Genomic DNA, 13270 nt, shown 5'->3' with positions numbered 1-13270 from the left:
TGAACTAGGTTCTAAGCATGAAGCGCAGTTCCGTTTCCACCGGTGGTGCTGGCCGCCTCTCCATGCAGGAATTAAGATCCCAAGACCTCGATAAACCAGACCTTGGTACCCCTCAAACGTAAGTGCCTCCACCTACGGTTCTCAGCTGCATACTTACTATCTAGGGTGAGGCAGCTGTAAGAAACGGTTAGTACAAAAGCCTAAGTGATGTCTTAATCTTGTCTCTTCCCAGCAATGCCTGATTGTGCTCATTGAAATCTAAAAGTGGACGTGATGCTAGGTGGTTTGGTTCTTCCCATTGTTTACTAGGCTTGCTATAAAAGGATTGTTGACACCCTTCCAATACTCCTTGTTTTCCTCTTACTTTATAATTAACTGTTGAAGCAGGCAGTGTGGTATAACTTAATTTACTAAGATATTTCCAACTACTAAAGGTAGAAATGAAATCAAAGCAATATTATTTGTTTTGATGGTAGGCTATAAAATTATTTCAAGTTTGGAGGGACTAGGGTGTACAAATGAACTTGCTCTCATAGCTGAGTGTGATCACACACACCTGTAATCCTGGTCTTCAAAAGACTCCAGGAAGGAGAAGACTGAATGAGAGTTCAAGGCCAGTGTGGGCCATATAGTAGTTCCCCAGCCTACAGAGCAAGACATAGTTCACAAAGTGACCAACCAAAGAAATTGTTATCATAAACATTAGTTTTTCACTCAGAGTGTTGCTCTTCCAGTTACCAGAAGGCTATTTCTAACCTACTGTGTACCCATATTAGCATAATGTCTACATATAAGCTACTTAATCAGCCATTCTGAAGAAAAGAATTCAAACATAGCTGTCAACCTATAACCAGTTTTTATATTTTCCTTAAAATTCTTATCTAAATACAAACAAATTTTAAAATTAAAAAGACAAATTAAAACTATTAACTTTTTAAAAGTTTCCTGTCTTTTTGCTCATTCCAATGAAAACAATTCCCAAACACTTCTGTCATCTTGAAAATTTATTATTGGTAGGGGAAAGAAGTTAACATGTTTTCAAAATTATTTGAACTGGTGTTTTTGTATTTGCTTTAAAGAGTTTTTTTTCTCTTTTCCTTTGAAGCGAAGGGGGAGCAACCTTTGAAAAGCCAAGCACAAACAAACCTGCATCTGAAAGAAAAGTCTCAATATTTGGTAAAAGGTAACAAAGCTTTTAATTTTATTTAATGAATAGGTTCTTATAACCGTGTATTGATTCCTAGAGACAATAAAAGTTATCTTGTAAAGGTGCTTTCAAGACAAAACTTAGGGCCCAGTTTTCCTGTTTTAGTAGTTAAGATTCCAGGTGATATGATGTCTGTATAATTCTGCTTTGTGTGATGCTAGAGAAGAACAGATTCAGACCACAGTTCCACCATTCTAAGGCGATGCTCAAGTCTGTGCTGTGTTCTGTACCTAGTTCTCAGAAACGGTAGAATCAGAGGGTGAAAGTGGAGCCATCTCTAGTTCAACATTTGAGTCTTTTACTCTCCGAAGGTTGACTTCAAAGAGCTTTGGTTTTACTGTCTAAGTCTGTCAGTATTAATTATATAAGAAGTTAAACTAAGAAAATGTCAGTATAAACTCAATTTAAAATAAAAATCTCATTATGTGGTTTGAAAAATAAAATGGTTTTATTTATTTATTTACTTCTTTGTTTGGTTTGGTTTTTTATTTATTTATTTATTTATTTTAGAGACAGGATTTCTCTGTGTAGCCCTAGCTTTCCTGGTACTCACTATGTATACCATTCTAGCATCGAACTTTGAGATCTACCTGTCTGTGCCTCCCAAGTGCTGGGATTAAAAATGTGTGCTGCCAACTCCTACAATGCTTTGAATTTTAAAAATCTTTCTGGGTGAGCAAGATGGCTCAGCAGGTGAAAGCACTTATCACCAAGCCCAAAGACCTGCTTTCAATCCCCAGTCCCACGTGGTAGAAAAGAATCTACTGCTTCAGATTGTCTTCTGACCACCAGCTGTTCTCTCTCTCTCTCTCTCTCTCTCTCTCTCTCTCTCTCTCTCACACACACACACACACACACACACACACACACACACACACACAAAACACACAAATAAATAAATGTAATAAAATTGAAACATTTCTAATGCAAAACAATTTTACTGGGCAGCCAAACATAGTCTCCCACTTTTAAATTCAGATCACTTTAATAGCTGACTAATGAAAGATGGTTAGAATCTATGTCTGCTACTGCATTCAGACTGTCATAGCAGCCAGTCTAGGCAGCAATGTACACATGAGAGGATAAGAGTGAGAAGAACAAACAGCATCTTGCTTTTGTTGTAGTCATACCTGGATACATACACCTTGGAGAAGTTTTTCTAGACTAGATCAGCAGTTGTCTAGATTGGAGGTGGGAAAGTTTGATACAGATTGACAGGAAGCAGTCTGTTATTTGTATGACCCAGGGAATGACCTCACCTTTTTGTACTTTGAATCCCTTGCGTATAAGAATGGATTTAGGTTGAGTGGTGGTGCATGCCTTTAATTAGGCAGAGGCAGTCTAATCTCTGGGTTTGAGGCCAGCCTGGTCTATAGACAAGTTCCAAGACAACCAGAGCTACACAGAAAAGCCTGTTTTCCAAAAAAATAAAAGCAAGAAAGAAAAAGAATGGAGATAATGGGAGTTGGTTCAGTGGTTTAGAGTTGTTCCTATTCTACCAGAGGACCCAAATTCAGTTAACAGTTACCCACATTGGGCTGGTCACAACCACCTGTAACTCCAGCTCCAGGAGAATCTGATGCCCCTCTTGTGTCCTGCATAAGCACTCACATGTGTGTGTGTGGTTATGCATATATAGACACAATATACATAAAAATAGATCTTTTTACTTTTTTAATGGAGATAATAGCAGACTCTCCTTTACGAGTAGTTCTGAATATTTATTGAGTGTTCATATAGGTCAAATGTTCTTAAGTTCTTCATGCATATTAACTCTTGATACTCAGAGACAATTTTCCCTTAAGGCATAATGGCAAATAAGGGAGTACAAGCAATGGAGCAGTTACAGGGGCATTTATAGAGATGACAGCGTTTAGGTTTTTGAACAGACTTGTAGACTACTTGGTACAGAAGATCTATGGGCCTGAAACATACCTTTAAGGATAATGTGTGTGTTGATAATGTCATGCACAAGGAAATTTGGTTTGTTATTTGTGGTGCTGAAGATTGAGCACAGAGCACTTCACAAGCTGAACAAAACACTGAGATGGGTCCCCGGTCCCAGAAGTACATTTTATTCCTCTCGCATTTTATGCCTAAAACTGTTGTAACCTCATGGTGTGCTCTCCTTCTGCTTTAAGAAATACATTGTATTTAGTTAATTAAAACTTAAAGGCTAATGTTTGATGCTGTTGTTGCAGTTTGTGTGTGTGTGTGTGTGTGTGTGTGTGTGTGTGTGTGTGTGATGGATAGCCTTGAAATAATGCAGACTTGAACACAGAAGGAACTGTTTTTGATTGCCTTCTTAAAATAATTCTTCTAGGACTAGTGGGCATTCATCCATTAATAGTCAACTTGGTATATTTTCCAGTTCTGAAAAAATCAAGGATCCAAGACCACTTAAGGATAAAGCATTCATTCAGCAATGTATTCAAAAGCTCTATGAGGTATTCTATAATTTAAATTGTATGATTCGAGTGTTTATGCTCCCAACATTTTTTCTAATCCAAAACTTTCAGTGTTTCATAAAAATTATTGTAGTTTCTTACAGAAAATGGTTATGTGCATAGTGTATCCATCAAGTCTCTACAAGCCCCATCAACGAAAGATTTCCTAAAGATCTTTGGCTTTCTTTATGGATTCCTATGCCCATCATATGAACTGCCTGTCAAGAAATTTGAAGAAGAAATTCCAAGAATTTTCAAAGACCTTGGGTATGTAATATACTTTTAGTCTAAGATCTTATCCGAACACAGAAGAAACACATATTATAAGTTTGTGAATACTTTGAATTAGTAGGTTCAGTTTTAGGATGAGCACTGTGAACAGTATGTGTAGGATGAACTGAAGAGGAAGGAAAATTGATAGACTGTAGCATATTCAACTTTTTTTGAACCTGTAACAAAACACCAATGCTTGTTAATTGGTAAATATAGGAGCTAGAGAGCTAAAGAGATGGCTCAGTGGTTAAGAATACTGGCTGCTCTTCCAAGGGACTCAGGTTAGGTTCTCAGCACCCACATGGTGGCTCACAGTCATATACAATGATTCCTCTTTTGATCTCCACAGCCATCAGGCACACACATGTTATGCATAGTTATAGGCAAACCAACCATTTGCATAAATTTTAAATATATATTTATGTGATATATTTGTATTTGTATATATTGTAGACTACTAGGTATAAAAGATCTATAGGCTTAAAACACACAATATTTGTACACTCACACACACACACACACACATGCATTCACGCACACAAGTGAACACGTGTGACTGGCTTAACACATGGTTATAAAGGATGGAGGGCCAAAAGCATGACATCAGCATGTACTCAGCCTCTAATAAAGAAGGGCCTTCTTGGTGGGTCATGACCTCCTCATATGGCAAGGAGGAGCATGTGTGTAGGGAAGGATTATCTTTATAACAAGGCCATGCCTTCAAATACTCCTTTGTATTGGGATAGATTCATTCATAGGGCTCTCACCTGCCAGAAGTCTCATGTTTTTGTATCGTTAGTATCTGACTCTATATACTAAGTTCTCAACATAAATTCTGCAGAATAAACATTCAAACCATAGCAGTCCACTATAACAGAAATTTAGGTGATAGAACATAAAGCTCAATGAGGAATATAAATGAGGAATGGTGGTAGGCCTTTAATCTCAGAACTCCAAAGCCTGAGGCAAATAGATCCTCTGAACTCAAGGCTACCCTGGTCTACATGATGAATACCAAGCTAGCCAAAGCTACTTGGTTAGTCCCGGTCACAAGAAAATATAAAGTGCAACCTGATCACCATAGTTTACGGTGGCAAAAGCATAGCAGTATGATCTGATGAAAACAATGAGATTGTCTTATTTTGATTTCGTGATATTTGAATAAGACTCAGAATAAAACCAACAAAGGGGGCTGGAGAGATGGCTCAGAGGTTAAGAGGACCTGATTCCCAGCAACTACTTTGTGGCTCAAAACCATCTGTAATGAGATCTAGCTCCCTCTTCTGGTGTGTGGGCATACATGCCAGCAGCACATTGTATGCATAATAAATAAATAAATAATTTTTTTTAAAAAAAAGCTAGCAGAGGGAAGAGTTTATTACATTAATCATCAAGGGAAGTAAGGGCAGAAACTCAAGCAGGAACAGAGGTGGGAACTATGAAGCCAAGCTGTTTACTGACTACTTCTCCATAGCTTGCTCAGCTTGCTTTCTCCTACAGTCCATTACTACCTACTCGGGTGGCACTGCCCACAGTGGACTAGCCCTCTCCCATCAGTCATGAGTTAAGGAAGTGCCCCGTGGATATGCCCACGGGCCAGCCTAATGGAGACAATTTCTTTATTAAGGTTCCATCTTTCCAGATGACTCTAGCTTGTGTCAGGTTGACAAAGTTAACCAGCAGAGAGATAAAGTTTAAAAGCATTATAAATAAAGACAAGCACAGATCAGACGTGGTGCTGAACACCTGTGATCCCAACACTTGGGAAAACTGAGGAAGGAAAGCTGTTTGGAGACACAGGGACGAAAGTAGATTTAGTGACAGATAATCACTAATGTGTAAGAGAAGTACATTGAATGTAGGAAAATGAAAAGGTTTTTTAGGAGAATCCTTCTATACTCAGCTGTGAAACACCGTGCAAAATAATCTGTGGAATGTGAATAAATACACAAAAGTCATTGATGAATAAAATCTTCAGAGTAGACTCAAATATCTTCTCAGCAGGTGTATGTGCAGCTTTAAAATACACCTTTACTGTAGCCTTTATGCTTGCTAACATGGTTGCTCCTTATCTTCCTGTTTCTCATAGGTATCCCTTTGCACTGTCCAAGAGCTCCATGTATGCAGTGGGAGCCCCTCATACCTGGCCTCACATCGTGGCAGCCTTGGTATGGCTGATAGACTGCATCAAGGTATTTGATGATAGTTTAAATCTTACCTTTAAATGTTTAGTTTTTGTTTTGTTTTGTTTTTCCTCACAATGATTTTCTATTTCTCTCCCAATCTGACTTTTGCAACTTGTCTCCAAACCTGCTTCTGCTTTCAGAGCACGTTTGATTTGAAGTTCTTCAAACTGTTAGTGTCAGAACGGTGAGCAGGCAGAAGCTCTGCTTGACAGATTATTTTCCTGGGGTGTTAGAGTTTAGAAAAAATGAACCCACATCATTTTTCTTTGCGAAATTCATTTTATCCTTTCTTAAAAATGAAATCAGTATTAATCACAAAAATAAGAAAATATAGAATGAATATTCTCCAAACTTATGGGTAACTTTTAAGTCATTTTCTTTGGATACAGTTTTATTTGTTTTTGTGGTATTAGGGGTTGAACCATGGGTGGCTCTAACATTGAGGTGCACTTCAGCCCTGGATATAGGTTTCAAAGTCCTGTTTACTCTAAAAATGTACAGTCATGTGTCACACATGCTGATGTTCAGTCTTTTATGGGTGGCATGGTGGTCCCATAAGATTATCACAGATATGAATTAATTTCTGTCACTTAGTGATGGAGCCATTGCAAAGTTGTTCATCTCTGGTGATGCTGATATCAACCTGTGCTGCAGCCATATAAAAGTATAACACATGACTTAATGTTGCCTAACATATGTACCCTACTTATTTTAGAGTGTATTACATTTTTTCAGCAAATAGTTTTTTCTGTAAAACAGTGCCATGTTAATCTGTAGCAGCCTCTTTTTCTACATACTAACAAATATTCCTCCAAGGAAACTATAGCAATTAAAATTACTCAGCCTCCAGATGTGATGGCACACCCCTTTAGTCCTAGCACTCAGGACAGAGGCAGGCAGATCTCTGAGTTCAGGGACAGCCTGGTCTAAGCATAGAAACCCTGTCTCTATGCAGCCATGTGTGAGCATTGCATGCCTATGGAGAGGCATTACTGTTTCAAAGTCTACCTGTGTGGAAACTTTAAAGCTGTTTGTTTTCTTAGTTCTATATCTCGCTACGTGCTTTTGCTATTAATTTGAAACTTTTCTTCTTTGGTTGGTTGGTTGGTTGGGTTTTCTGAGAGTGAATCTCACCATGTTGCCTAGCCTGTGCCCTGGGGTCAAATAATCTTCCCACTGCAATCTGGTAAATAGCAGGAACTACAGGTATGTGCCACTGCATCCAGCTTTTAATCCAGCATTTAATTTGAACCTTTTTGTATCAAGTCCCTTCTGTCTCAAACTGAGCCAATGATTTCGGAAGGGGTATTGTTGGGTTTGGTTTGGTTTTTTGTCAGGTTGCTTTGACTTTGAGAAAGGAATGACTGGGATATGGTGAGTGGTTGTTTGAGTTCACCATTTTGGAATAGAAACCATTTCACTGGTAGTCTTGACTGTGACCACCAGTCCTTGGCATTATATCCGGGTTTTTTTGTTTGTTTTTTGTTTTGTTTTCTTTTTGGACTTGACGTGGTGTTCCCTAGGTTTATGTGTAAGATTTTAGACAATTCTGAAGCCATTTCTGACCATTCTAAACCTCTCAGGCTCTGTGCCTCAGTGCTTCCCCTCCTCCCCTGGGAATCAAGGAGCTAACAGCTACACATGCACGTACTCACTTCCTGAACAATTACCCATATATGTATGTTTTGACTCAGTCCCCTGGGAAACGGGATCAAAATGACCTCTTACCTCCTCTGATCTGACAATAGTTCTCCAGTCAATTATTGGTATTAGCCCTTTTCAAATAAGCCAATCATAATGGTCAAGGAACAACCCCTCTTGTTTCTATGGGGCCTTCTCCTTTAAAAGTAGACTGTACCAGCTAGTCAGGGTCTCTCGGCTTCCCAAAGGCTTAGGGACCCTGTCATGACTGAATTAATAATATCCTCATGCTTTTTCATCGGCTGTGGTATATGAGGTGGTCTCTGGGGGTGACTCCTTCTTGGTTTGGACACTAGAGTCCAACAATGTTCCCCCATATTAGTGTTTGAACCTCTTTTATTCTGTGTAAGTACTATTCAACTGAACCGCACTTCCCAGTCCTGATGATGCCTTTGAAGATTCTATGTTTTGTTTACCCCTTCCTCATTGGTTTCAAATTGCATTCATAAACATTAGGGAAAAATTTCCACCTTGACAATATTTAACATTATCATTTGGGCAAGTTTTAATTTTCTAATTTATTCATCTCTGTTTCTTCAGTAAGATAATAGCTTTCTTAATATCAAGTACCATATTGTTAAGTTCCTTTTGTTTTGATGTTTTCTTAACTATATTTCTACATTATTAATGCTGAGACTTGTAGTGATTTTTCAAGACTTTCTAGTCTCACTACTCTTAATGAACTATCTTACCCGATTCTAAATTATTTTCTATTACTACCACTGTTTGTAAAGAAAGGGGTTTTTGGTATTTAGTCATGATATATTCAAATAAAAGGTAGTGTTTTCCCTACAGAAGTGGATCTGCTATCATCTCAAAAGTGGCTTTTGAAGACAGGCTTAGTGATTCTGGCCTGTGATCTCAGCTAATTAGGAAGCTAAGGCAGAAGGATCACAGGCACCTTTACTTACAGGTGATTCTACAAAGAGAGGTTTAGGCCAGCCTGTGGAACTTAGACCCTGTGTCAAAACAAAAAGGAAAAGAAAACTTAAGAATAGCTCAGTGATAGGTTGCTGGTCTAGCATACATAAGACTGGTAATTCACTCCCCCCCCACCCCGCATGAAGTTGCTGCTGGCTGGTGATGGAACAGAGTGATAGGGAGCTTGTCTAAGCACGTATAAGTACTGGCATAACGGTTGGAGGAACAATTGAAAATATTCCTTTAAAATATTATTTTTATTTATTTATGTGTGTGAATCTCTGTGTGAGGCCAGAAGAGAGCATTGGGTCCACTAGAACCAATGTCACAGGCATTTGTGAGTCATGCAACACGGAAGCTGGGAAACGAACTTGAGTCCTCAAGAAAAGCACCAAGTACTCTTAACAATTTGAGCCCTCTCTCCAGTTCTGAAAATATAATCATTCTCTTCACCTCCATATATAGTATATGATTGATGGCTTCTACTTGTCCACTATTTGTTATTTTGCTCTGATTCCTAATTGCTTCATAATATTTTAAAAGTGGCTTTATAGTTTCTCTCATTCTTCACTGTGCCTCTTTGCTCACTTAGCACACAGTCTGTCTGCATAGCAGCAGTTTGACCATGGCTGCATCTCTTTTAGAGGCTAAATGACAAGGTTGCATGTGCTCCAAAATAAGTTTTGGTTGGGGTCTGGCTTGGACTTCTCTGCCCTGAGCAATGCTCAGAAATAGTACTTTGTTAGAGAATACCACCTTCACCTAGTGGGGGCTCCATTCTATTGCTTTAGATGAAGACCCTGTCTCAAAACAATGTTAGCAAGGGGCTTGAGAGATGACTTGGTTAAGAGAACTTCCTACCTACCCTTCCAGAGAACCAGAGTCCCAGCACCTACTCCAGGTAGCTCTCAATTACCTGTAACTCCAGCTACAGGGAGTCCAGTGCCCTCTTCTGACCTTGCAGTACACTGTATATATAATAACAAATCTTTAAAAAAGAATGAATATTACAAACTATCAGCTCCACTAATCTAATGTGTTGTTTGTGTACCAATTAGATTTATCGTGCCATGAAAGAAAGAGCACCTCTATTTGATGATGGGCAGGCTTGGGGAGAAGACAGTGAAGATGGTATAAAACATAATAAGGTACTATATATTACTATTAACAATATATAAAGAGGATGCTTTTATATTCTTCACTAAAAGGTATTCTCTTTTAGAATTTGCCTTTTGTTTTCTAGGAAATTTCTGAGTTTGATTTTTTTTAAAACCAGATTTAATTCATGAATTTTTCCTGTGTAAAATCCCTCATGTGGTGGCCAGAGCTGGAGCCTATGTCCTGTGAGCAGAGACTCTGTTGTGAGTTTTCACAGATGGTCAAGGAATTCCCGATAGGGAGACTTGATGAAGATAGTCTTTTTCCGGAAGTTAGGGGTCAGGTAGCTGTATGTCATGGAGATGGCCTCAAAAGTGGCCTTGGCAAGGTTGCCCAAATTCTTACTACATATTCCTGACTGCCCTAGAACTTTCTATGCAGACCAGGCTGCTCCTGACTCAAAGAGATGTCCCTGCTTCGCTTCCAAATGCTGGGATTGACAACATGGAAAGCTATTCCCAAACAAAATGCTTATAAAATAGATCAATCTAAAGGAAAATATTTTTAGTAAAATAAAATGGTTCTGGGGCTGGAGAAATGGCTCAGAGGTTAAGAGCATTGACTGCTCTTCCAAAGGTCCTGAGTTCATTTCTCAGCAACCGCCTGGAGGCTCACAACCGTCTGTAATGTGATCTGGTGTGCTCATCTGGCATAGAGGTGTACAGGGAGAAAAAATATTAAATACATAATAAGTAAATAAATCGTTTTTAAAAAATGATCTTTTAAAAATATATTGAGTGTGCCTACTATTGAAATGACCTTATAACTTCCTAAATTACTAAACACAAAAATTTTAAAATGTTAACTGAAAAATGCTAATTTAATCATGTGCACCCCTTTAATCCCAGCACTCAGGAGGCAGAAGCAGGCAGACTTCTGTGAGTTCATGGCGAGCCTGGTCTGTATAATAAATCCCAGACTAGCCGGGGCTACATAGTGAGACCTGTCTCAAAAAGAAAAACAGAAAAAAGGAAAGAAGGAAAGAAAAAGAATAAAGAAATGTATTGGAACTAATATATGTGTTATAGATCAACTTCCTTTTCCTCCTGATTCTTACTTTAATGTAATTATTTGTCAAGACAAAGCATAACTATATGGTGAGCAGAGGGGTTAGGGAATTGCTGGAACTTGAATTCCCGGCACCTCATGGCAAAAAGGTCCTCATAAATGGTTCAGACTGGCCTAAAACTACTCTGTACTCAAGGAAAGCCTTGAACTCACAAACCTTCTTCTTTGGCTTCACAAGTAGTTGAGACTACAGGATTGGCACATATTGACTCTTAAAATACTGCATCTAGGTTCTGGTTTACTTTGTTTTGGCTGCTGTAGTTAGGCATATTGTTACTTAGCTCAGCTACCACTTCCAAAAAGTAGTTGTGCTAAATGTAATAAACTGTTGGGTATGATGGTACACTCCCATAACCTCAGCACACAGAAGGCTAAAAAATGGGAGATCATAAATGACAAAGAGAAAAGTTATTATTTGTTTGCGACGTTTCTGTCTTGCCGGTTCCCGCAATCATTAAGTCCCAAAGAAGTCACACAGAGGTCTACATTAGTTATAAACTGATTGGTCCATTACCTTAAGCTTCTTATTAACTCTTATAACTTATATTAGTCCATTGTTCTTATCTGTGTAAGCCACATGGCTCAGTACCTTTTTCAGCGGCATAGTCACATCTTGCTTCTGTGTCTGGACAGGACTGAAGAGGTAGCTTCCCTCTTCCCAGAATTCACCTGTTCTCATTGACCTACCTCTACTTCCTCTCTGGTTGTCGCACATAAATTTCCTGCCTACCTAATAGCATATCAGCATTTATTTAAAACATAATTAACGAAATATAGACAATTGTCCTGCACCTTTTATTTTTTTAAAAAGTAAGTATAAGTTGGTCCCATATGCTTTATTAGAACATAAAATGCATGGCAAACCCCACTATGTTCTAAAATACAAACATTAGCTCGAGAATAAACTTTAAATTATGTGTGTTGCCTGATATATATTAAGGACCATAGGCATCTCAAAATAAAATTGTTTTGTGCACTAGTTTTAACTGTGTCTGGTTAAAGCCTGTCTCACAAAAGGAAAGTGGTAATCATTCTAGACTCATCTTTTATGAATGCCTGAGAAATAGTTTAAAGTTATATTAACTGACTAGCATAGAATTAATGACCTTTTTTTCCTCAGAGTGTATATGTGTACATTCATGTGTGTCACATGCACAGGTGAGATCAGAGGACAACTTTAAGGAGTTGACTCCTTTTCCCACTATAGACCAAGGGTCTCAAACTCAAGTGGGCAGACTTGCAGAGGAAGGACTTTCACCCACTCAGCTGTCCAACCAACCCACCCCTTTGTTTTAAACAAGAATGAACGTGCCACATTAAGCAGTGATCCAGGCTGCAGAGGCTGCTGGAGAACCTTTTATCCTTTCCTCTTGAGAATTCTCGGCCTGCAGACAGAGCTTTTCCAGAGCGCTTGCCTGAAGCATCCAGAGCCCTGGGCTCTGTCAGCCCCTCAGCAGTAACAGCCAAGCTCCTAGGGAAGTGCCCACATGGCAGGGCATGTACAGCAGATTCCACTTCTAGCACAGTTTATCACAGGATAACTCAGCTTCTGGTCGTCAGCTTTGTGGGACTACAAAGTACCTAGGGTTCAAACTTACCACATCTAAGGAGAGTGATTCACAAGAGAGCAGACTGAAGTAGCATGAAGGTATCGTCATTAGCCACCAGTGGGCTCCCTTTCTGCTTACAGGAATGTTTGCTGCCCGTCTACGCTATCTCTTCCACATCAACAGGGTCATGAGAGGGTTTCTTAGTAAGCACAGTATTGATGAAAGGGTGTGTGTCTGTCTTGGGAAATATGTACTTTATCTAGGCTGTGGAATACTCTGATTAGCCGTTCTCAGAGTCACGTGTTGTGAGACAGTATGATTCCAACATTTATGGAGGCTGAGGAAGGAGAATCACCAGTCAGAGGCCACACTGGGCTACATAGTGAGTTCCAAGGCAGGCTGAACTACACTGGTCAAATGCTTCATGTTTGAAAACAGAACTTTCTCTTGGGTCACAGCTCTAATAGTCTCCTCTTAGGGCTCCACCTTCCACGGCATTATTCACCTGAAGATTCTGACTTTCATAATTAGTCCCTGTCTGTCTAATTGGAATTCGACAATCATAATCCATTTCAATTTTTCATAAGGTGCAAATCCTTTTTCTTCTGCCAGTCTTATTGATGCATAGTAGTGACTCAGCTTTTGTTCTGGCTTGTTTGTCTGAGTCTTTGTTTAAAATAATACTATCATTTTATGTGTGTGGATGATTTGCCTGCATGTAAGTCTGTGTACCATATGTGTGCAGTGCCCATTGAGGCC

The 13270-nt window shown here is 39.0% G+C and overlaps 1 protein-coding gene and 1 pseudogene across 2 annotated transcripts in view; one reads left to right on the top strand and one right to left on the bottom strand.

Moving 5' to 3' along the window:
- Nucleotides 1–13270, bottom strand: part of LOC125399999 (N(6)-adenine-specific methyltransferase METTL4-like) — a 71546-nt pseudogene that overhangs the window by 4564 nt on the left and 53712 nt on the right. The window lies entirely within an intron of this gene.
- The window catches only part of LOC125399962 (kinetochore protein NDC80 homolog), a 53563-nt gene that overhangs the window by 17837 nt on the left and 22456 nt on the right, over nucleotides 1–13270 (top strand). The window contains exons 2-7 of the mRNA XM_087902468.1: nucleotides 9–118; nucleotides 1106–1183; nucleotides 3579–3654; nucleotides 3749–3921; nucleotides 6017–6119; nucleotides 9794–9883. Coding sequence (XP_087758594.1) covers nucleotides 18–118; nucleotides 1106–1183; nucleotides 3579–3654; nucleotides 3749–3921; nucleotides 6017–6119; nucleotides 9794–9883 — 621 coding nt within the window. The 5' untranslated portion in view covers nucleotides 9–17. The remainder of the gene's footprint in view (nucleotides 1–8; nucleotides 119–1105; nucleotides 1184–3578; nucleotides 3655–3748; nucleotides 3922–6016; nucleotides 6120–9793; nucleotides 9884–13270) is intronic.

The sequence above is a fragment of the Myodes glareolus genome, chromosome 27 (genome assembly GCF_982192425.1).
Source record: "Myodes glareolus chromosome 27, mMyoGla1.1, whole genome shotgun sequence".
NCBI classification, from domain to species: domain Eukaryota; kingdom Metazoa; phylum Chordata; class Mammalia; order Rodentia; family Cricetidae; genus Myodes; species Myodes glareolus.
This window is presented reverse-complemented; position numbering and strand designations above follow the sequence as displayed.